The sequence below is a fragment of the Hemiscyllium ocellatum genome, chromosome 32 (assembly GCF_020745735.1).
Source record: "Hemiscyllium ocellatum isolate sHemOce1 chromosome 32, sHemOce1.pat.X.cur, whole genome shotgun sequence".
Classification (NCBI taxonomy): domain Eukaryota; kingdom Metazoa; phylum Chordata; class Chondrichthyes; order Orectolobiformes; family Hemiscylliidae; genus Hemiscyllium; species Hemiscyllium ocellatum.
The window spans coordinates 23,831,192-23,856,959 of record NC_083432.1 but is presented as its reverse complement, the minus strand read 5'-3'; the positions used below and the strand labels follow the sequence as shown (position 1 = coordinate 23,856,959).

The 25,768-nt window shown below is 40.3% G+C and overlaps 1 protein-coding gene across 5 annotated transcripts; it reads right to left on the bottom strand.

Annotated features, from left to right (window-relative positions):
* Positions 1-356: 356 nt before the first annotated feature.
* Positions 357-25,715, bottom strand: LOC132830860 (ataxin-7-like protein 3). 5 transcript variants are annotated; one of them, XM_060848748.1, is made up of 13 exons: positions 25,469-25,715; positions 23,686-23,788; positions 20,015-20,147; positions 16,946-17,117; positions 14,753-14,850; positions 14,477-14,499; positions 14,317-14,362; positions 12,509-12,540; positions 10,319-10,387; positions 10,116-10,159; positions 6,365-6,436; positions 5,330-5,463; positions 357-4,440 (listed from the first exon to the last, which is right to left on the bottom strand). In XM_060848748.1, exons 2-13 carry the CDS (start codon positions 23,734-23,736, stop codon positions 4,295-4,297), a joined length of 1,020 nt encoding a protein of 339 aa, XP_060704731.1. In that variant the 5' UTR covers positions 23,737-23,788; positions 25,469-25,715; the 3' UTR covers positions 357-4,294. The 5 variants fall into 5 exon arrangements, with proteins under 5 accessions (XP_060704731.1, XP_060704730.1, XP_060704729.1 ...); XM_060848747.1 differs by lacking the exon at positions 25,469-25,715 and adding an exon at positions 21,615-21,813 and having other exon boundaries at positions 23,686-23,773; XM_060848746.1 differs by lacking the exons at positions 23,686-23,788; positions 25,469-25,715 and adding exons at positions 21,615-21,813; positions 21,993-22,327.
* Between the last annotated feature and the right edge of the window lie 53 nt (positions 25,716-25,768).

The following is a 25,768-nucleotide window of genomic DNA, read 5'->3' as shown; positions in this document are numbered from 1 at the left end:
GAGTCAAGTATGGACATAGTTAACAATGTAATGCAAATACAGACATAACAGTGCTGTTATGAAATATTAGACAAACCATCTGTACAAGATAGTATAGATATGCCTGGCAGTGTCACTAATAATACCAAAATAACTACAGAAAAGTTAAAATCAACTAGGCAAACGTGAGGACTGCAGATGCTGGAGATCAGAGTTAAGATTAGAGTGGAGCTAGAAAAGCACAGCAGGTCAGGCAGCATTTGAGGCGCAGGAAAATTGACGTTTCGGGCAGGAGCCCTTCATCAGGAAGGGTTCCTGTCCAAAACGTCAATTTTCCTGCTCCTCGGATGCTGCCTGACTTGCTGTACTTTTCCAGCACCACTCTAATCTTGACTACAGAAAAGCCAATCAAAGTATATTAAAATACTGACATGAGTAAGCCTTTAATACCCCAATGGAACTTCGGCAATGTAATAACACACGCTGCTAAAGAGAAGAATGATAAATACTGCTCCAGTGCCAAATATCTGTAGTATTCTACATAAAAGTGAGCTTGATATTAAAAATGGAGAATGTGTATGAGGCTCCCAAGTCAGCATGGTGAGAGATCATCACTACAAATATTTATAAATTATCTTTTACTTACTGTCCGTCACAATGATGCATTAGTAACATCAAAAAAAAGGGAGTTTGATGAGTTGTTAAGTATCATTAATGGAAATACCTTTTTACATTGAGGTAACAATTCCACTTTCAAGCACAGTAGGTTTATGGGCATATGAATACATACAAACACCAGTGTGATGTGCACTAGCCTTATAGTTTCATTATAGACTCACATCAAAACATATATTTGATAATAAAAATATTTAAAACTATCAACTGCCATATTACAGTATAGCCCTCAGTAAGAGGATTCCAGTGGCAACCATTTCTATCTGAAATATTTCATAACATTATAATGCTGCACATCACAGCAAGCCATTATATACCCTACAGAGTTGACTGGCTATACTAGCTGTCAATACAGTTCCTGAGAGCAAGAGGCAAATTGTCTTGGGACATAGATTTAATTCATTCTGATCAAGCTATGCTGCTCGATACCTGCTTTTTCCACTGAAGACAAATTACTTGCATTCAAGACTGAACCCTCTTTTATATTGTATTCCTAGCTGGAAACTGATCAGACTCAATGACAACAGACCTTGCATTGCAATGCATACAGTTCTAATTAAGCCATGATATGGAGGAGCCAGTGGTGGACCGGGGTGGACAAAGTTAAAAATCACACAATGTCAGCTTATTGTCCAACAGGTTTATTTGGAAGCACTAGCTTTTGGAGCACCATTCCATCAAGTGGTTGTGAAGCAGGACCTTTAGACACAGAATTTATAGCAAACGATTAGTGTCATGCAAGTAAAATGATAGATGGAACAAATTTATGTTACTTGCATGACACTGTAATCCATTGCTTTAATTGCTGCGTCTTATGATCCTGTTTCACAGCTACCTGATGAAGGAGCGGCGCTCCGCAAACTAGTACTTCCAAATAAACCTGTTGGATTATAACCTGGTGTTGAGATTGTTAACTTCTGAACAACATCTAAGTATTGCACTAGAAATGCACAACACTCACCTGGTTGCATAAACTATTGAGCGGATAAGTGGAAAACTGGAGCAAGGAGTTTTATGAACACAAAAAGGTATGCAGCTATAATCTCAACTGAGAATACAATGGGTGGCTAGTGTCCTCTGACCAGCAGGTGGTACTCCAGCCTGTTACAATACAAGTACACAGAAAAGGCAAATAACCACATATACAACTAAAAAGGGATCTTCTATCCCAATCTGACGAGCATTCACATGTCCCTAGGAAGGCCAGTTTACTCAAGGGTTGAAGAGCTCTTCTGCATGTCCTGACTGGTTCGGTCTGCCCTGACTGCCTAACCCAAGAAAGAAGTTGCAAATTGCAGAAGGAATCAAAGGGAAACTTACAAAGGCTAAGAAATAAAAGCATCAAACATTATCTGGTTGACTGAAATGTATATTTAAAATTTACACTATAAAATAAAATTGCTACTAGGAAAAGCAATGACCTAGCTCATATTTGGCAGCTACAGTATTATTTAACATTACTCTCACCTTATTCACATAGCACACAATTTTAAAGAAGCAAAACATTACAGCCAATATATTTATGGCCATTTAAGCCTGATCATAGGACGTTTTTATCCATGCTCTGCAAGGGCCCCAGAATAGATTAAATTTGTCTATCAAAAATAGACTGCAGCATCTTTGCACAGCAAGGATTCGTTTCATTGCTGTTATTCCTTGATTTACACTGTTTTATAGTCAAGATGCAACAAAACTGGAAGCACAAGTTTTAGTCATATTACATAATAATTCAAAAAGAACACGCTCCATATGCTATGCAGGACAGCTGGTTACAACATAAAGTACAAATGCAAGGCATTTGCTGAATTCATTCATGATTTTCTTTGTTTTCCTTGCTTCAAAATCTGCGACACAGTCAGTTTCAACTGCAAAGCATTTCACAGCAGTTGCATTGGTTCTTTTCTCAGGGCCCTGAGAAAGGGCCATATCAAGTCCAGAAGAACCTTTTGAGTTCAGCACACACACAATCAGACGTAAAGTGCAATGGTGTTTTTTTTTAGTGTTGGGCAACATCATGCTGCCTGGCAGGAAGCAACGCATAGACCACTTCTCCCAACAATTATGTCGGGAAGCAATCCAGACCCACCCATCTTAGGTTTGCTAATGTATAAACTTTGAAAAAGACTAAATTTCCAGCTTCTCAGATGTAAACACAATGAAACGCCTACTCCAATTTGGTCCCACATGCAGATGCTATTCTGTTTTGAATGTCTCTTTCTCCAAGTACTCCTCGTTCCAACCTGGGTACCCAATTTGGGTTAAACAATGTTATGATATCTGAAAGAATGGGGAAAAAGGCAGTTTCATGAGAGTTTGCTGACAAAGGCTTTCCAGTCTGAAGTGCATCCATTTGCAGTCATCGAAGTCCATCCATTAGCACAGGTATTTGTGACCAGGGTGTTAGGCTATGTCACAGTGATCACTATATAACAAACATGCTGTGAAGAGTTCCTGTCTCGACCACATGGATGTATCTGATGTTAACAAAAAGGGACTTCAAGGTTTGATACTGTCCATCCATCTTCTGTGCTGCTTTACTCAAAGCAGACAAAAAATGGCAGCCATATGAGTCAATTACAACTGACCACAGTGGAAAGAAATGGATACTGGTACTACCAGACTGAATTTCAAACCCACAAGCAATCATAATCAGCACAAAGGGCTTCAAAATGTTGGCTTCATTAAGAAATCAATCTCTGTCCTTCAGGTCCATATCATCATCACATCATTCATAAAGTGAAATACTGCACCACAGTTCAGAGTGGTCAATCCTTTGGAGATCATAAACAATACAGGTCATGGGAGTTATTGCAAGATAAGAGAGAAATACCCAATAAGTACATGCACATTTCAATTAATCTTGCAGAAAATTTGGAGTAGGCTGGAACTTCCAAAAAGGTGCATTGAACAAACTTTTGAAGTACAGTCTGGGTCAGCCAGTAAAATGTTTGTTTTCAAGCCTGGCCTTGGTTACTGGAATGATCAATCAAATCCATCTCTGGGAATGCGTCTTTCAAAACTTACTAAACTTTGAATTCTATGCGCTGCACATATCCTGACTGCTCCTCTGCGCTCCCCAGCTTTTGTGAAGAACACTTTGATCAGAAATCCTAACCTGTGATAAACACACAGTAACTCCACAAAGTTCCACAGTGAATAACCCGTGCCCTGCTGAAAAGGCAAACTTCATCTGGTTGGCACACAAATATGACCAGCAATGAGGCATGACAAACTCCGCACAATGCCGGGGAGGGGGTGGGAATTTAAAAAAAGTTGTAAACTTCCAGCCAAGTCTGGCAAAAAAAAAGGGATAATGAGATTGATCTGGGTGAAAGTCCAAAATGAGCAGCAGCTCCAGGCATGTATATTCATCATAGATGACCCAGATACAATTAATGCAATCAACTGCAACATTTCATCAGCTTTGTATACCCAGCAAAATCCCTCATTCTTTGAATAATAAATAGGAAAAGATAACGGCAACCATCGTGGAATGAAGCCTTCAGCATCAAAGCATCCAAAGGTCAAGTAACAGTCTTGAAGCTAATCCACTTGGCAAGTATCCACCTCTTCACAGGAATCACGATAGTGAAACTTGCCGAGACAGAACAGGAGAAGAAATAAGAGTAGCACTACTCCTTCAGTTGATGTCATCATATATGCTGGGAGTGGGTGGAGCTGGTGCTTTCAGTTTCTTCTTTTTACTGGAGCTCATTCCAGGCGCATTAGGGAGCCCAAGGTGAGGCTTCTTTTTTTTACTCTTCTTGGAGTCAGAATTGTTAGTACCTTCAAACGGAACAATAAAATGTGTTAGCAACAGACGCCGCCATACTGAAGGACATTTTACACATTTTCAGAGACAAAACATGCAGATCCTCATCTACCCTACTTCAGGTTAAACCAACTGGGTATCGAAATGAAATGATACCCAATACCAACCACAAAGGTTTGCTACTGGAAATAAAATCTTAAATTTGTTACTAGTTATTTAAGAAGACACTATCATCCCAGGCAGTCTAGTCAAATTACAAAGCTAACACAGTCTTCCAACAGTAACGCCGCACAAGGAATAGCAATACATAATACATTGTACCATATATCAAATCATTTATCATGTTGGAGCACCTCTGCTTGATAAACAACTGATGTGCACGTGACCTGAGTGGGCATTCAGTTTGCTTCACGGCCACACAGCTTAAGAGGGAACACCGCTCCGCTGTGAAGATACAAGACACAGCAGGAGACGAGGCAGCACTTTACAATGAAAGCACTGTTATGAAGTTTCAAACGCAAGTGTGGGCAGAATAGGGTTTACATGTCAAGCTATGCTACCGGCACTCACTGTTTAGGTTCAGAGGTCAAAAATGACCACTTGAGCAATATACCAGAGGGGCAGTCAGCACCAATGAACTCACATCCAACATCATGGATCAGAATCCTAATAACATAATGGGAGAAAACAAAAAGTTAATGTTTCTTCCCCCAAAGCAGTAAGACTCAGGAACTAGTAGAAGTGCCAATTTCCACTATACTAAAAGAAATCCCAATTCCTCAGCGAATATGCTGCAGTAAGGCTGCAATGGAAGCACAACTGTGGCCTTGAAAATTATATTGGTCCTGCTGGTTTTTTTCCACTAGTCTAGCATTATCAACCATTAAACAAATACACACTCACTTGCTTTGGAAGATGCTGAGTCAGAAGGCGAAATATCTGACGTGCCATCCCATTGCAGTCGGCTCATAAAACCCTGACTCTCAGAGGGATCATAACTCTCATTTTCGACACTTACTTCCGATTCCGGAAGGGATCTGAAATGAGGCAAAAGGAAGTCTAAGCAAACACAGCATTCTGCAATCATGTTGCAATTACTACTGTACCCTTTAGGCTGATTCATAAGCAGTGATACAGCAAAGGAAACTGGTGGCTGCAATGAATTAAATTATACAGGAACAAGGAGTTAATTTCTTTACTTTCTCCTGTCCTGATTTGAAATCAGATCATTTTGACTTATTGATCCAGTAGGACTTGTGATTACTTGACTGAAAAAACAGACATATTGAATGACATTTTCTTATTGGTCAGCCTGCACCATTAATATGTCTACCCACTTAACCACCTCCTTACCACATTCCTCAATCTCTGCTTTCTTTGGTCAAAGGTGTCACATGAACATGTTTTCCTTGCCTGTCTCAATGGCTTTCCCATTTGAACAATAATCTCTCTCAAATCTGTCCTGGTTTACTGCTTTATATTTCAGTGTTCTTATTCACAACAAAAAAGCACATGGTCCAACCTTAGCACAAAGAACTACTGACAATTTCATAAAGGATTATTGTCTATGCGAAGTTGCTAAACAGTTAATCATAAGTGAATATTTCAGAGCAAACTTAGCAAGATATACATTTTTAACTGGAAAAATGAGTTTTTTGTCACTATTTTCATTGATGCGTGGGAGAAAATAGATAATATCAAGTTTTAATTAGGACAAGTGAGAGATCTGAGGAACTACTAGATATCAACGTTGATGCATGTTAAATAATTCAGATTATAACATTATACTTGAATAGAAAATTCACAGGTTTAATTTAGGGAGCTCACTGAAGTCATTTCACTGCGTGACTCTAGATATTCAAAAGCAAAAGCCTAAACAAGCCTCTTTTCAAACTCGCTGGAATGAATTAACTTCACTTCCTCACTTAACCAACTTACACTGAAGATCCCAGGAGATAGACCCGTACAGACCGCCGCTGCTCATCTGTGTGTTGAGGGCACCGCAATGATCTGAAAGCCAACAGTGAGCAGTAGTTAAACAGAAAATACCACCCAGTCCTGTACACAGTGTACAGAGTGTGCCTGCATTGAGGGTAAGCATTTAGTACTGTGTATAAACATTACCTGAGGGATACTAGCCATCTCTCTAGAGTATAGAAATACGCCATTTGGCCTAACAGGTCCATAGTGGTGCTTATGCCCCATACAAACAAGTATTAATACAAGTGAGCTACAAGGATTATGATAATCTGCAATTCTCAGTCGGACTTCAAAACATCCCGTTGCTTTGAACTATATTTGCAACAACTGACATTGTGCTACATGCATTAATAAACCAACATTATTTTGTCTGTCAGTGTGTTTGTATCTCAAAGCTTCAAATAATGTTTTATCCCCTCAGATTTTGCTACATTAGAAATAAATGCATTTTCAAATACATCACTGGATCGACGGCACAGCTACTCATTCATAATTCCACTAATCAAAGTACCATAAGGTAATGTAGCACATAGCCCATCATGACCAACTCCACAGCTTCTTTGCCTGTAACCTCAATTTATCTTCCCCTTGAAGGATTTTCCTTTACAAAGGAACAACTGAATCTAGTTCCATCATTATTTTAGGCAGTGCATTCCTGATCCCAACAACCCATTTCTTAACGATGCACTTCACATCACCCTCTGCTTCCAATGCCATTCACCTCAGGTGTAGCCATGGGACATCCTTTGGTTACAAATCTTTCTGACACTTGCTCCCACTATCAAATCAAACAACCATCCCAGCTCAAAGAAGGACAACCCAATCTTCTCCACACAGCTAAGGTCTCTGATTCCAGGTACCATTTCAATGAAGCTATTCTGTAACTTCTTTGTAACCTGGATGCCCTTTTAGCCAGTCATTCCCAAAACTAAAAATACCGCAGTGGAGGTCTGATCAGTGTTTCAGAAGTTTAGAATTACTTCCCTGTTTTTATATGCTTTATTATGTAAAAGGTGTAAGCAAAGGAATCTATATTCTGTTTTCAATAGTCCTTTCAACTTGGCCTCTCTCTCTCTCTCCCCTTGCATCTCTAAAATTGCACATTGTTCACATTGCCGTTTTCACTCTTCCCACCAAAATATATCCCTTTGCACTTGTCTTGTATTAAATGCCATCTACCACATGGAGCAGCACAGTGGTTCAGCGGTTAGCCCTGCTACCTCAACTCTAGGGACCCAAGTTCGAGTCCACTCTTGGGTCGATTGTCTGTTTGGAGTTTGCATCATTTGCCCTGTGTCTGCATGGGTTTTGTCCTCAGTCCAAAGATGTGCAGGTTAGGTGGGTTGGATATGGGATATGTAGGGTTATTGGGTAAGGGGGTGGGTCTGGGTGGGATGCTCTTCAGAGGGTCAGTGCAGACTGAATGGATCAAATGGTCTGCTTCCAAGCTGTAAGGATTCTATGAAAAATATTTGTCCAATTCATCAGTCTATATCCCTGAAATCTTCCTTCTTGTTGCGTTCATTTCAAACTTTTACATTATACGCTGTTTATTCAAGTCTGCATAACTAACATACAGCCCAATGTCAATCCATAGGAAACATTACATTATACTTCACGTCAGTCTGAAAAGTAGTTCTTCACCACAATATTTGACTGGCGTACTGTAGCCAATTTCTCATCTATGATGCTACGAGCCTATTTATCCCACCAGCTTCTGGACACATGGAATATTCCATTTTGAATATTGCTAACATTTTAAGTCCTCCTTCTATCCCATCTAATATCACCACCTTCTTTGCTGTGACACTGGAAACTTCTGCGCCTCTAAGTAGAGATGCAAAGTACACTTTTGAAATGGAGCACCAGCTTCGCTTCCATAAAATCTCATTCCTGTTCTCTAATCCATCCTTCCATGGACTTCCCTCTTTCTATTTGGATGCTTCGAAAAGATTTCGGATTTCCTTTTACATTAGTTGCAAATTGATTCTTTCACTTTGTTTGCCCTACTTGTTCCTCTTTTAGATATCCACGTACTTACTGTGCTCAACTCAGTTTTCTATTGCATTATGAATCTTACATTTTCATAAGTTTTCTTTTCCTGTTTCATTTTCATTTCTTTGGGGAAAGCGTTCATTCACATAAAACTGCTTCAATGATGGGAAGAATGCAGAATACACCATATGGCTCACCAACTCCACAAAGTCTACATCTGCTGGTTGGAATTCTCCTCTTATACCTTTATTCAGTGCAGGCTTCTCTCCTTTCTCCCTCTCCACATTTCAATTCTGAAAGCTTCCCTCTGTTCAACACACATTTTGCTAACAATCTTTTGATTCTATTTCATGTGAGCCAAATTCCATTCATACTCACTGAAGTCAACTCTCCTCCAGACAGCCATATTTACAGCAACAAGAAACAATTAAGTGCAACTATTCTCAAACAGATAATAGTATAATCATTAATCCTCAAATCCATATTCCAATAGGGTCTCCCTTGCCTAGCACTCTGCATTACACTTATCTGGTCTTTAAGGGCATGAGGCTACTAAGGTGCCCCTTCCCTGTTATAGCAACCTTGGCAGTGACTATTTAACTGGCTTTTACCTGCCACGTCTCCCTCTGCTCCACTGAAGTAGGATTACCTACTACTTATGGCAGGAGTAAAATATCTGCATCAAATTCAGCCTTTTTTTGGTGCAATGACTGGTTAGGATTTAGAATATGATGCCTGATAGGTAACAAATTCAGATTCATGAGAAGCTTGTGAAAGGAAATTGAATAAATGCTTGCATGAAATTTGGGGAAGATCAGAGGATTGAGACTAGCTGAATGATTCTGCATAAAGTCATAGTAGACTTGATGGGGTGAATACCCTCTTTTTCAGTTGTTCAATTCTATAATTTCTCTAATTTATAATTTGGGTCCAGGTCGACCCAATATACCGGCCACTGCAGCAGACAGCTGGAACTGACAACCGGAAGCGACAGATACAAATCACTATAAATGCCAGAGGAAACATCACAGAAGCGCTTCACAGGAGGCTCCCAGGCACTGAGGATATCACCTAGACAGGGGACGAAACGTCTGCAACACAAATTCCCAACTCGGCGAACAGAACCACAACAACGAGCACCCGAGCTACAAATCCTCTCTCAAACTTTGTTCTGAACATTCTCAATCTCAACACTTTCTTCCAAATGTTCTGGCAAAAGATTAATTTTAATTGTGCTGAAATTGGGTTGACTATACTTTTATCATTAGCATTAACATATATAAGCATTTGAGAGATAATGGGAATAACATTGCTTGTAGTGTTTAAAATTGCATCAAATGTTTTGTTACAGTTTCACTATAGGCTCAGTTTCACTAAATGAATGACGTCATTAGTATGACTGCACATATACGGATGAATTATGGCAGCCATATTAGGGCTTGCGCCCACCTTGTGTGAGGAAAACATACTGTTATTCTATTGCTAGTTTCTTCATGCCCTTTGTTTACATGGCTTATCTTTACAGCCCTACTTGCTTCATTACCAAGTCCAAAATTTGCCATTGAATCAAGCTGTGACAGTTTACGAACCTTTGTTAAGAGGATTTTCAAGAGATAGGTTAAGAAAGTGTGATATGCAGTGGTTATATGTCATTGCAGAGACTCCAACAGTATGATATCTTGTTTCCAGATCAGCTATTTTGTGGGGCTCCTACCTTGTGCACATTTTCTTCGTGTGTTCTGAAATAACTCCACATTGCTGGAAAAAGAAAAGGCAGATTTACTGAGAATGTCAGAAGAAATCTGGCTAAAAACAAACAACTTACAAGTAGCTGAGAGATTGAAATCTTTGCGGTATTTGAAGGGCTGTCCAGTTTTCCAAGTTATTTTGTTCTTTTCTTGGTCATTCAACACTCACCGTTGTAAGCAACGAGCGCAACTCCTCAGGTCCCAGACTTTCATAGTTAATGCCAGAATTATTATTGTACTGTGTTAAAAAAATAGAAATAAGCATCACTGTCAAGACCAAGCGTTTATTTCAGTCTTTTCCTGTACCAATTACCCATTGTCCTGTTCAATGCATCAAAGAAATACACAGCTTGACAACTGAGTGGATGTCAGCTTGCTATTCAAGGATCTCTGCTGGAGGTGAAGGAGTGAGGAGGAGAGATTACAATGGGAGTAAAAGTAAACCAAGAGCAGACAGGTAGTAACATGGAAAAATGTCACTAATCTTACTGCGTTATTTTCTACCACCTATAAAAGTGTACTCATTTTGAGGTGGTTCCCTGAAATGAGTACACTTTTGGGCTTTTTCCTGGCCCCTTTCTATGCGGATGACTGAAAAAAAACAAAACTAGAAGATCAAAAATCAAATTAATTTTCCTTTCAGGTCTGGAAGCAGGCTGTGAAATCAGGTAAGTTTATGGAGATGGAAATAAGCTAATTTTGTGAACTAGTGGTTGGAAGCTCACCTCAGGATTAAATACAACACCAAGTTTCTAACATTATGGTTAAACTTGGTGAGGATGGAATAGACAGCTATAAAAATAGTGTTTGTAGCTCAAGAGAATTAGTGTTGATCCAGATTGTATTGATTCCACAACCTATTAGGACACTGCAAACCACTGATTCCACTATTCTCATCAGAACAGAAAGATCTAGTTCACTTAAATTGGATCATTTTTTTCAAAGAACTCTTGAGCCAAACTGTCCCCTACTACTTTAGAATTCCACATTTCAATATCAAAGACTTTCACCTCTTAATGCCATATTTTCTGATCAAAAATGCCTCTTAGCAAATGGTTACCTGTCTTAAACTGACCGAAACCAAAAGATCATGATCTCATTTCTAGAACAAGTTAATATTACAAGTGTAGGACATGGATGTGGCTGAACTAATCAGGGGAAAACAATGTCTCAGAAAGCAAATAGAATTTCCTAGTTTGCCAAGATACAGGTAATCTAAATTTGACTAATTCTCAGGACTGGAGGATTAGCCTCTACAAATTGTTTATTAAACATGTTTCATTTGATAATCTTAATTACAGCATTTTTCCTGAATTGAAACTAAATTTGGATCGAGTCAAAATTCTCAACACATTACCACAGAATGTTAATTACCACCTCTAGGCTGGCTCTGATGAAAGCAAGCATGTGGGAATATGTATTTTAAGCAACTTTGCTAGTATCCAAGCAGTGTTGAACTACACAGGTTTTTAAAGATTTATTTCCAGGTGACAAGCTTTTGACTTGCAGATGTCTTTCCAACCAAGGGCAACATTAAAAAAAAATTCCCATTTCAGGGAAAACATCAATGTCACTTTGTCAAGTCATAATGAAAGACACTTCAAATGCAAATGTCCCTTAATAAGTGACAATGATACACACAGATAAGCACATGCTACACAAATAAAACATTAGGTACCCTCGAACAGAACTGCTAATACATTTGATAAGTAAGCAGAGACCATTCAATAGCAACATCTTGTACTTCTATAGCTCTTTTATCATTAAATCCCACAGTGCTTCAGTATAAACCATAACTTCACATTGAGCTACACAAGCAGATATCCAGTCAGATGACAGAGGTAGATTTTAAGTAGTATCACGAAAAGAGGAAAGCGAGACAGGATTAGTGAAGAAACACAAGGAGATTACACAAGAGCTCAGGGCATAGGCAGTCACTAATGGGGTAGTCATTGCTACCAGATGGTTTAAGTAGTTAGAATTAGAGGACCACATATAGCTTGCAAAGTTAGGGGACATGATCAGGACAGGGAGGAGAAAGGTAATTGCAAAAACTGAAAAAGGATGAAAATTAGTAACAAAATCCAATTGCCTCATGAATGTTGTTAGTAGGGAGTACTCAAACATTTAATACAAAGTAAAACAGTGGCAAACTAAGGAATGTATAATTATTTTGACAATACAGAAACCTAATCACAATGACAGGTTTTTAATGAGAAAGGCTGTATTTTATATTTGCTGGTTGGGTCACCTAATGGGCTATTTCTCAGTCCTATAAACTACTTTGCAATCAAATAACCAAAACAAACTGTGGACCATTCACACAAACAAATAGGCAACACAGAATGAGTATTATTACCTTATATGGATCAGAGTTTCCACTGAGTTCTCCTGCGAAAAAAGGGCACAAATAATTTAATACAAAGCTCTCTCATCCACTTCAAGGTCTTACCTAAAAAGCAAGGACAGCTTCATTCCTTATTGGAAAATGTACCTCAGTTTCACAGTTTCTAAAAATAAAGATTTTATTTTTCCTCTTTCCCATGATTTCTCAAGGTAAAAGCAGCTATCTCGTACTTTCTTTGTGTGGTTGCTGCTGACACAACTAGAACTTGTTGTTATCCACAGGCATATTCGGCAGTCAGAGTCACAGCACTCAGGAATAGAAACCATGGTCAAATTTTCCTAACGTGCCCACTGGCATAAAACCAATTAAAGATCTCCACCTGCCACTCTACTGAAATTACGCAAGTCAGCACTAATCAGGTATCAAACACGAAGCCTATGCCTCAGTGACATACTCCAGTAAATTTACGTAATTAGGTTATCTGGAGCTCATCGTGCATGCCTGCAAAGCCACAATGATGCCATTTAAAGCGGAGAATCATTACCCATGGCACATTTCTGGGCAGTACTGTGGCACAGTGGTTAGCACTGCTGCCTCATAGCACAGAGACCCGGGTTCAATTCCCGCCTCAGGCGACTACTCTGCGGCGTTGCACATTCTCCCCGTGTCTGTGTGGGTTTCCTCCCACAATCCAAAAATGTGCAGGTTAGGTGAATTGGCCATGCTAAATTGCCCATAGTGTTAGGTGAAGAGGTAAATGTAGGGAATGAGTCTGGATGGGTTTCACTTTGGCAGGTTGGTGTGGACTTGTTGGCCTGTTTCCACACTAAGTAATCTAAATAAATACAAAATATTTTCAATATTGATGATTTCCTTCCTCATTTGATACTGTTCAATTGCCTCTGCTGGTTACAGTTTCTGAAATTTATATTGCTTGAACTTTGCCCTCAGCAAATAGGACTGGCTGACTTTCGAATTGAATTGCTATTTCAATTTTTGCATTCTGCGACAGAAATTAAAAACATGTCCAGCTATCACTTGTATCCGATAAAGTAACAAAAGTTCAAAGAAAACATGACAAGTTGGATGTTGCTAAATGTTGAAAATATGAGTTCTTCACAAAGTTTGAACTTCAGGAAATGTGCTTTGATGAATGGTTTGCATTTTTTTTGCTAAGTTCATGTATGTGGTTGATGCTTTGCGCTCTAGTTTTTTTATGCCTCTGTTGTTTCATTATTTAGACAATAAACAAACAAACAGAAGCAACCCAATTGATTTTCTTAATTCAGCATTGTATTCCATCCAACTACTTGATGCAAAGCAGGGAACAGAAATTAAATGAGGAATAAACCATGAATAATACATTCTAGGTACAGACAGAATTAAGCTGCTGAATCACTGGTAGAATTAAATCTACCTCGAGGCTTTAAGTGAAAAAAAAGACACCAGAGTTGGATCAGTGTGCACTTCATGAAATAACAGAAGCAGTGGTCAGCACTGCTGCCTCAGCACCAGGACCTGAGTTCAATTCCTGCCTTGGGTGACAATGGAGTTTGCACATTCTCCGTGTTTCCTCGGGATGCTCCGGTTTCCTCACACAGTCCATAGATGTGAGGGTAGGTAGATTGGCCATGCTAAATAGCCCACAATAGGCAAGGATGCGCAGATTAGGTCAATTGGCCATGGGAAATTTAGCGTTACAGGGATATGGTGGCAGGGGGGTGAATTTGGGTGGGAGAGTTGGTATGGACTTGTTGGGCCAAATGACCTGTTTCCACACTGTTGGGATGTTATGATTCAGATCTGCAAAACAAACTCACCATTTTTATGTTTGAGAGATTTGGATCTCCGTGGTGAATTGGGATTCTGAAAGACAGAAGCAGCTCTTTAAGCAGCAGCACTGGCTGGTTGTACCATTGAAGCAAAAAAACAGGAGCCTTCTTTCTCCAGAAATACAAGTAACTCTAGGCAGGTACATACCTTATCAGATTTTCTTTTCTTTGCTGGATGAAGTAAAAGAATGAAAAAAAAAAGGTTAGCTAGTAGCAAAAATAGTTTCTAAAATCTAGTGCTCCTAAGGGACATAGATGAATATAACCAACTAAAAACTTATTTTGAGTTGCACTGAAAGAAATTATTGCTTTGGCATACACCAAACCAATCTAGCAAGCATTTAAGACAAAAACAGAAACTTACAGTACTAGACTGCATTGAATATATTTGGAGTCTAGTGCCAAGGATAATATTAACATTTACCTTTTTTTTCAGATCCATATGACCAGTCATTATCATTGATATCATCATTATCCTCTTGGTCACTTTCAGATTTGCTGAGATTGTTGCTACTGGCTATTCTACAACATAAAACAAAACAGACATCACCACAGGCTGTATTACAACGAAACTCCATAGCTAAAATAATGCCAGTGGTGTTATGTTATTGCACCTATTCACAAACTTGTACATTATACAGTACAGAAAGTGGTGGTGAAATACACAGTTCTTGGAGTGAGGACACCTAGCAATCATTATCAAAGGTAAAGTTACTAGAAAGTTTGACAAGACAGCAACTAAATGCTTCCATCTACCAGACTATGGAAATTGTTAACTGTATTCAGGTGAAGGATATCAGTCAGCAATTCACATGTTTTCCTATGTATGGGAGTAGACTGAAATATCTTTTGGTATAGTGGTAGTGTCTCGGTTTGGACCAGTAGACCTGGGTTAGCGTTCTAGCTACCCAGAAGAGTGTTGTGCATATCTAAGCAGATTGATTTAAAATAACAAGAAGCAGACTGAAGTGTCTTTGGTGCAGTGATAGGGTCCAGACCTTGAGAACAGATTTCTTGTTGAAATTCACCTTCGAATGGGATGGCCATAGAGGTCCATCAGGACACATCCAAACAGTTTGCTTAAAAACAAGCATTTACCAAGGGTCATGTAATTTCGTGGTAGCGTTCCTACCTCTGGTTGAAGTTACAGCTGCTCCAAAGATGTGTCACATGTCTGACGAGATTCATTAAAAGTATCTAGAAGCAGACTAACCTTAAGACCCAGGTTCAAGTCCCAATTGCCCAAGGCGTGTGTGCAATAATATGTCGAATTGATTGATTAAAATAACCAGTAGTCCAAATCTATGCCTCCTAAATTTGAAGATACATAGTACCACCTGACTCTGTAAATAAAAACTTTTATTTTTAATGTATGCCTCAAGGGCTTTATTTACGTCATAAGGAATGGTGCTGGATCCACTGCTCTTTACCATTTATATAAATGATTTGGATGCGATCACAACAGGAAGGTTAGCAAGTTTGCAGATGACACCAAAATTGGCAGTGTAATGGTCAGACATGGTAGTAATTTAAGAGTACAATGAGGACTTGATGAGTTGGTCCAAAGAATGGCAGATGGGAGTTTAATTTAGAAAAATGTGAGGTATTGCATTTTGTTAAAGCAAATCAGAGTGGACTTGTATAATTTATGGTAGGGTCCAGGGGAGTGTTGTCAAACAAATGGCCTTGGCTTGCAAATTCTTGAAGGTGGAGTCACAGGTAGACAGGGTAGTGAAGATGACATGTGGCACACTTTCCTTTATTGGTCAGTGCATCAAGCCTAGGACTTGGGATGTCATGTTGTGGCTGTACAGGACATTGATCAGGCTACTTTTGGAATACTGCGTTCAGTTCTGGTCTCCTTGGTATAGGAAAGATGTTGTTAAACTTGAAAGGGTTCAGAAAAGATTCACAACAATGTTGTCAGGATTGGAGGATTTGAGCTAAAGGGAGAGGCTGAGTAGGCTCGGTTATTTTCCTTGGAGCGGAGGCTGAGGGGTGACCGTATAGAGGCTTATAAAATCATGATGGGGGTGGGTAGGGTGAATAGTGAAGGTTTTTTTTCCCCAGGGTAGGGGCGTTCAAAACCAGAGGGCATAGGTTTAAGGCGAGAGGGGAAGGATACAAAAGGGGCCTATGGGGCAACTTCTTCACGCAGAAGTTGGTGCGTGTATGTAATGAGCTGCCAGAGGAAGTGGTGGAGGCTGGTATAATGACAACTCTTGAGACCATATGGATGAATACATGAACAGAAAAGGATTAGAGGGATACAGGTCAAAAGCTGGCAAATGGGATTAGATTAATTTAGTATATCAGGTTGGCATGGACATGTTGGATCAAAGGGTCTGTTTCCGTGCTGTACAACTCTGACTCTCAAGAGAACTTTGGCTCAGACACTAACGCAGAGAAACTTAGCAGGATTTACAGAAGCTGATGTTTCAAGTTGAATATGACTCGCCTTCAGTTCTAAAGATGAGTCATACCAGATTCAAATTGTTAACTCTATTTCTCTCTCCACAGATGCTGCCAGACCTGCTGAATTTTTCTAGCATTCTTTGTATTTGTTTCAGATTTCCAACACCACAGCATTTTGTCTTCATTCAGACAGTTATCTGACCTCCTGTTTGCAATCCGACTGCTGTTGCGACCCATTCCCAAACACTTTTCCAGGTGGGGAGCAAATCGGGATGCAGCAATACTTCGACTACAGTTTGGGCATTCACACTCCTTGTTCTTCCACTGGTTATAGACTTGACCGAAAATGTCCACACCTGGCTGGTCCACGATTTCTGAAATACATGCGAGTATGTCACCATTTAGTTTATTAAAAAATGCTGTCATCATGGTCATACTTCCTTTGCTCTGCTGCAATTCACAAGTCACTCAAAATCAGTGCTGTATTTGTGCTAATAAATCTTGATACAGAATCTGAACAACAGTCTTTTTACTCCCAAGACCTTTCTCCAATCCACCCTTTAAAAAGCACTCTTCAAAACTATGAATGTCCTATTGGAGGAGAAAATGAGGTCTGCAGATGCTGGAGATCAGAGCTGAAAATGTATTGCTGGAAAAGCACAGCAGGTCAGGCAGCATCCAAGGAACAGGAAAATCGACGTTTCGGGCATAAGCCCTTCTTCAGGATTCCTGAAGAAGGGTTTATGCCCGAAACGTCGATTTTCCTGTTCCTTGGATGCTGCCTGACCTGCTGCGCTTTTCCAGCAATACATTTTCAGCTATGAATGTCCTATTCCCTTGTCCTCAAATATAATTCCTAATCCGTGCTTACAGGGTCCAGACAAGAACGGAGATCTGGAATATGCACCATTTCCTTTCAGGTAGGCTTCACATTCTGTCCACTCCAGCTAGACTCACTGACTGTTTGATTTATTGGCACGCCTATAGCAAATGAAGTATTTTAATATACACTACCAAAGAAACAGTGGATGGATAAAAATTACAGCCTCGTCCTAGGACGGATGAATTGATTCTTGGATATGGCTCAAAGACAGTCACATGTTTCCTCCTCTTACAAGATTCACCGCTGCTTAAAAAGGAAAGACAGGGCAAAAGCTGTGAGGGTTCTGACGAAACCCCAAAATTCTTTTACAAAGTATTATACACAGTTTACTTTTAGAATATATTGTAATATAATGCCAGATAACCCGTGAATCTAATGCATTGTTCCTTCGATGAAGCCTTGAAACTCTGAAAAGCTCAACCTACTAATTTATCATCCTCCTCTGAATACATCAAATCATCTCATTGTTCTAGGGATTCCAAGTTATGAGATCGCAACAAGATAGAACCTTGGATAATTTCAGCAAAAGAGCTCCATGTGCGTGCAGGACATAGGAAACACATCAACCTGTTCTGTATGAAAGTGTTTAAAGATGAGTATAGTGCCTGGAGGGAACTACTCTATCCTCTCTAATGTATATAGTTCAAACCTGAGGATTTGGCATTTAGGCAGGAGGTCCTGTCATCAGACCAAAAATGTTGGCCTCTTTTCAAGATTAAGGAAAGCACAGGTTGAGAAAATGGATATTTAACTGTGCTCCTCAATAATTGCTGTCAACTTATTTTCAGCTACAAACCCAAAGGATTTTGGAAAAAATGGCTCCAAGTTAGTATTAGAACGAAAGGAAATCCTGTAAAGACAGATTTTCGTAAACTGCTCCAAATGGACCAAAGCGATAATCTTTTCACTGTTAACTAACCACTCATCGTATAAAGCAAACAGCTAGTAACCACAGTAGAGGATCAATTCCTCCATCAATTATTCAATTCAGGGAGTGTCTCTGGAGTATGGTTTTGGGTAACATCATTTTATAAATAGAACATTTATAAATAGTCCAAAGATGTGCGGGTCAGGTCAATTGGCCATGCTAAATTGCCCCTAGTGTTAGGTAAGGGGTATGGGTGGGTTGCGCTTCGGCGGGTCGGTGTGGACTTGTTGGGCCGAAGGGCCTGTTTCCACACTGTAAGTAATCTAAAAAAAAAACATCTGTCTTATTCTTTTGGTAAAAGTTTTGAAAATAATTTCAGGATTTTGCAGTCCATAGATTGCAATTTTCTAAACATGGATTTCCTCACAAACCTTTACATCTTTCTAAGTGAACAAGATTTTGCAATGTTGCAGATCAAATATTCAGTTTAGATTAAGATTAAGAATCTGACAGAACCGCGCCGCCCCCCACCCTTTCTCAGAGAGAGAGAGAGAGAGAGAGAGAGAGAGAGAGAGAGAGAGAGAGAGAGAGAGAGAGAGAGAGAGAGAGAGAGAGAGAAAAAAAGGAAGGAAGAAAGCAAAAGAAAGAAAGAAACAAACAAACAGAACAAAAAGTTTGCGGAGAGTTTTAGATGGTCAGGAATGAAATTAACCAAGAGGACAAAGAAGTGAAACCCAGGATGATGAAACATACTGTGGAAAAAAGGGCACATTTGATTATTCAAATTTTTAAAAATTCAATTCAAAATAATTTCTTCCAAAAGTCTTCTTGATAACACAGGGCTAACATACAGTACATGGATGATAACAATGAAGTACCTAAAATTATCTTCATTTAAGATTATAAATAACAGTACCAAGATAAATTGATCATTTAGTATAGGCATTGGCAATTCTTAGCCAAAACTACTAGCTATTGCTCAATTAAAAGTACACAAACATTCATAGGAACTGCAGGGCAAGATGTTATTGAGCAAAATGCAGTATTTACTTAACAAGTCTCTGAAATGCTCTAAAACAAAATATCACTGACCTGATTTTCTCCCTCTCCTCAACCTCGGTCACACCAGCTCAATTTGATAGATGCTAATTTAAGAGCAGCCATCCATCAATTTTAAAGTTTGCTAGTTTGAGTGTTGGCCTGCCATTCTGTCATAGCACAACCCAAACACAATCTTTCAAGCATGCATCACTTTGGGACCATTAGTTGGCTTTTCTTCATTCTGCCCTCAAGGGATCTACAACTAATTACATTACCCAATCTGCCACCCTGACCAAAACTTGAACCTAAGATGTCCCTGAAACTTATGGCTTGGCACCAGATTGGGGCACTGCCTTTCTTCACTAAACCTACACATTAACTATTCTCTAGTTTTGCTCCAAGCTGTTGCCAAAGAATGATAAACACAAAATAACCTCTCATTGATTAATCAAGGTAAGCACCATTCCAAATACACTTACCAAAATCCTTCATGCTGTCTGGGTCCGTCTCATCCAAAAAGAAATAACCACACTTTACAGCTCGGTGCACCTCAAAACAAAGTCCCAGACACGCATCATCTACGAGATCAGAATAGATCTCATGAGCTACGGCCTGAAACACAAAGCTCACAGGTAAATGGAAAGAGATTCAGTAAAACACAGAGGCCATTAACTAATTTGGCCTCAGACACAAAGGAAGCTACTAACCTCGCTTCACGTACGCTTTCTTACTGAGGAAACTGGGTTTTAAACAGTTCTTAAATTTTATCAATAGTCATCAAAAAAGAAGCAACTTTCAGAAAAATAATCTGTTTAAATTTAAGGAATTATTAATGTTAAGTTGGCCTGACAAGGAGAATAGGTTCCAGGGAAACACCACGCCAGCAGGGTCCTCTTGGCGTTTAACCACTTTCAAGCTTGTACTGACCTCTTAATCCCAAACTAAATCGCAAACATATTCCAACAGGTCTTCTGCAGACAAGAGCAGCAAACCACAAGTTGGACACAGAAATATCATGATGTCACACAAGCATGAACGGTGAGGTGAAAGTTAATGGCACATATATAGGTTTACTATTTTGCTCTTGAATATGCTAATATACTCAGGATGACAACAGATGGCAGTCAGGCTAATGACATGCATGACCCAAAGGTGCAAATTTGCTGCCAAATTTCCTTCTAATTAAACCATATATTTACTGATTACACCTTTCAAAGCCCTGTCGATTATATCCAGATCATGCGTTTAAATGCCTGGGTGATGGCAGCCATTGCTTACCCACCTTTCCCATTTCGACAATAAAGACAAGTACATGGGAAACCGATCGATGAGAGCAACTTTCTGTGAAACAAACTGTGGTTTATTCCTCATTATTCAGCAGAACAATTCTGAGACCCAATGGAAAGGCCACAAGGAGAGACCAAGCACCAATAAACATAGGCAATGCCCATGCAGGATACATTTATGAACCTGAGGCTCTTGGTGCCTGGAAATTGGAAGCCAGAAAAGATGGAATGATGAGAACAAAAGAAATAAGGAGAAAGCTACATGCTCCCCTGAGCCTGCTCCACTATTCAATAAAATCTTAGCTGAACTTCTACATTAAGCTCTTTTTTTTTTAAAAATTCATCCCCATATCTCTTGATTCCCTTAGTTGCCTAAGTGCTATTGATCAGAGTATGGAATATACTCAATGACTGAGCAACCAAAGGACATCTGGAGTAGAAATTCAAAAGATATGCAAGAGTAAAAAGAAAGATTTCTCCCCATTTCTGATCCCTTATCCTGAGACAATGCCCCCTCGTAATAACGGTGGCAATGCCTCTGAAGGGGCTTAACTTTGTGGCAATCTCTTGGTGAACAATCGGGTGTTACCATTTAAAATAAAACTGCAAAAAGATGAAGCAACAGAATACACAGATATCCAGCATTGAAGACAGAATGTTTATTAAGTCAACAAACCAAAAATGCATCCTCAACATAAAAGAAGCGTGTGATAAACATCAAAAGAATTCAACACTGGGACAATGAGCTATGTAACCTGGTGATAAGAACAGAAGAGGGTGCTGTGGTACTGGCCTGCTCTGTGGAACTTTCAGGGGTAGCGTCAAAATCCATGGCCTGGTCACTGTGCTCTCTGCTCATCTGCCTCTGGTCTCGTTTTAGCTGCCGCCAGTACTTCTGTTTCTTCTCTGACGATACCCTCTTCAGTTTGGGCATGGCTGCAGAGTTTGCACAAAACGACCTTCCTATGAATTGACTTCGCTCGTCATCTGTTCTGTTAGGTTAGAGAGCAGAAATTTAGGCCCATCTAAATGATGCCGAGAAGCTGAGCAAAATTGTTCCAAGTTTAGTCAGTGCGAGTGGTCCACATGGGCAGATTCAATTCCCAGTGACTGGCACACATTTTGGAAACACTGACTAAAAGTAAAAGTTGGAATCAGTTAGCGTACTCACCAGCCAGTCTGGAGCCACTTTATTCACTTTCCATATCTGAGGAGCTGTCAGGTCTCCGGATGACAACCTTCACTTGTAGCCAAAGAAAAACCTCCTTCAAAGTTCAAGATCTGCTCAAAATATTCTTTCCTTTGACTCTAGAATGCTCTAAAACATAAAAATATGGTGCTGCCCCATTGATCTCCTGCCAGTGGATTGGCAGGGTACAAACTCACTTTGAAAGTCTCCGATGATGACGGATAACATGTTCAAGTTGCAGAGACCAAGAATTTGTACACTCCGTTACAGAGAACATCAGACATCTGTGAGTGAGCTTCACAGGGAAGATCAAATGCCTGGGACTGAACAAAGATGGCTGGTCAGGTGAAAGAGTTCAATGTATCCCTAAACTAATTGCAGAAAATGGTATAATTGCAAGATTAAACGTTGGACAAACCTGTAGTTATGAGTTTTCATGCATAGAAAGTTGGAAATAAATGGACAAAATGAATTCTGATTGCATCTCGCAGAGCAAATCCAAACAGTTATCCATGGCTGCTTCTCAGGACACCGAGGTTTAAAAGATGAAGAAAAAGTGCTTCTTAGACAAAAGCAGTGGACGTCTTGCTTGTTTCTTCTCCATATCATGGCAGTCATAGCATCAAATCAAGCTTTTTGCTTGTTAGCGTGGGTCAGAAGACCACAGCACATTAAGAGCTTTCCATATGAAGAAGTGTATGTTGAGATTAGGAAATAAGAAGAAACTGAGAAATATCCAAGAGTAATCAGCCAATAGGATGAACATTTAAAAACAGCATACTCCTGCTGTACATTCCACATCAGGCATCAGAATGAGAGTGGCAACATAATCAAAGATTAACATGGATTCTGTAGCAGGAGAAAATGGTTATTTCACTATTGTAGTTAACCAACAGCAGGAGCACCATATTTATAGGTACCAATGGAACCTGTAAAATTGGCGCCCTGGTGAAGAAGCTCAGCTTCCCAGCAGGTAATTCAGCTACATCTGACTGACCAATTTCATTTGATTACTGCCTCAGACATGAAACCAATACCTTTAATAAATCCTTAGAAACACATGACCAGATAAAGGGAGGTCATCTGAGTGCATGAAAAGCACAGAGAGAAATGGAGTCAACTGTAGACACTGAAGAGTGGCAGACAGACTCAAACTAAGAAAAAACAGACATACAGGAAGAGAAGAAATGGCTGGAAGTGTGTTCAAAGACTGTAATAAAACTAAGGGGCATCAAAGAGGTGGTCAATGACAAGAATTTGGGAGAAGATTACAGTCATAAGAAAAGCCCAAAACACACGCCAAACCCAGAACAGAAAAAAAACACAAGATGATCACTAAGAAATCACCAGACTCAATTCTATAATAGGCAACACAAAGCAATGGCTGTGGCTTAAGAGATGCTAAGGTAACCCATACATTCATTACTTTGAACGTACTGCTGTGTAATAAGCACACACATCATATGCAACATATACTCGCTCACAGAACATAGCTGTACATTTTTTCACAACATTCAACTTCAACAAGTGCATATTCCCTCTCAGCACATGCAACATCACTCACTGGATTTACCTTCTATCCACGCCCCATTAAAGTCAGGCAACTATGCACAACTAGAACACACCACAACAGTTATCAAAAAAAAAGTCAACTCCCAGACCTTCAACTCCTTACCTCAGATTTGCTGTTCTCCGGGCCAGGTAATGACATTTCCTCCATTTTCATTGGCAATTAATATTCTGCAGTATTTTCTTTCTACATAGTAACAAGGTGATCACTGAGGGAAAAAAAAAGTAATAATCTGTTAGGAATCTGACAGGAAGCTAAACCACTAGTTGTCTTCTCAAAGGCATTACTAAAAATTCCACTGGCTGCTAATATTTTGCACTGATATTAATTCCAATTACTAAATAAAAATGACTATTTATTTTGAAGTGATGCTGACAACATTTTGCTTTAAAATGTATCAGCAATCAGATCTGAGATGCATGCAAGTCTTAATTTAGTAATTATTCCATAAAATCTATGTTTAACACATTGTAGTGGCCTTGGCATAAATGTGGTTATTACACATTCATCACAAGAGAACTGTATCACCATTAAATTTTTAGAGACAAAAAAAAACCTGCAGATGCTGGAACCTAAAGTAGACAAACTTTGGAGGATGGAAGAACCTCCTTCCAAGCCAGCCAGCATCTGGCGGTGGAGGTCAACTTTTTGGGTATTAAAATTTCTTCAGGACAAAACATGGGGGTAGGGGAAGCTATAGAGAGTGGGTGGGGAAAGTAGCAGAATGGTGAAAAGATGATCCTAAATACAGAAGATGTGGAAAACGTATCAGCAGCATCCTAATGGTTGAATACAAGACCCCAAAGTAATGGCTTGTGCCACAACAGAAATTCCAACAGCACAGCTTGGATCTAGTGCTTTTCATGCACATTATGTAAACAGTAAAGATCTTCAGAATTGAATATTCTGTGGAATACAAAACAGGCCAATTCACATTACATTGTAAAGAAACACAAGTTTTTCTGTCACCCCTCATTTATAATATACTATTCACAAACCATTTCTTTAGAAAGGAACTGCCATGTTCTCTTTCCGGGCTTAATGAGATTTTTCTTATTGGATCGGGAAATTTTTTTCCCTTGGTTTGATAGTCTTCTTTCTTAAACTATGACTCCAGATCCAACTTTCAAGCCATTCCAACAGATACTTCCCAGGAAGTAACCCAAACAATATATAAAGACTCTCTCTGACTGCAATTCCCAGGATGCTCTCCTGCCTCTCCAGGATACAGTGCTAGATATAAAAGGACGCTCTGCCCTGGGGGCAAGATTTTTTTTCCCCTGGAGGTGTGGGGTGGAGGTAGCAAGGCTGGTGTCCCATCAGTCCGAGATCTTTGGGCATGACAGGGCGGGGAAAAAAAAAGAGTATGCCATCTCCGACCTAGGGCCCCTCTGCCCACAAAACTGTCGTGGTGGGGAGGTGGTGTGGGGGTGACTCCTCCTAACCACAGTCCCTGGGGTTACCCCTCTGCACCCCACCCCTCTACAGCACCCAGTGTTTGTTGCCTCTCTCTCCAAGTCCCTGGGGAGGTGTGTGGTGGCAGTTAACCCTACACAACACAGGCTGGGGGGAGGGGGCGGTACTTCTCTGCAATCGGGGTAGAGTTAACACTACACCCAGAGGTTAGGGGGCTACCTCTGCAATCGGGGAGGTGGGGGGTGGGGAGAAAAGAGTTAACACTACACCCCCTAGGGTGGGGGGGGTTACCTCTCTGCAATCCCGGGGGAGGTGCTAACTCTACACCCACTAGGGTGTGGGGGTTTGGGGTTAAGACTATACGCCCCAGGGTGGGGATCAAGGTTAACCCTTAAAACCCCTCCTCCAAGGGAGGGAGTCACCTCTCTGCAAACCTCTCTCCCCCCCCACCACCGGGGGGTCGGGCTCTTACCTGCAGATGCTTCTCTAGCGCGGCCGCTTCCGGAGTGATTAATCCCGGACGGTGCAGCTCCGAAGCCCGGCAGCGCCCCCGACCGCAAGGCCGCGCTGCATTTCCCTCGGTGCCTGAACTGAGCTCGTTCCGAATCGGCGCCGGACGCGGCCCCTCCTCCTCCTGCTCCTGCTGCTGTCGCTCGCGGGGGCTCGGGGCGCACGCGCACTTCAAGCCCCAGCTGCCATTTTGCAGAGCGACGACTCCGGCTCCCACTCTCCCCCACCCACCCCTCCCTCGTGCCCCCTCCAATACCGAGAC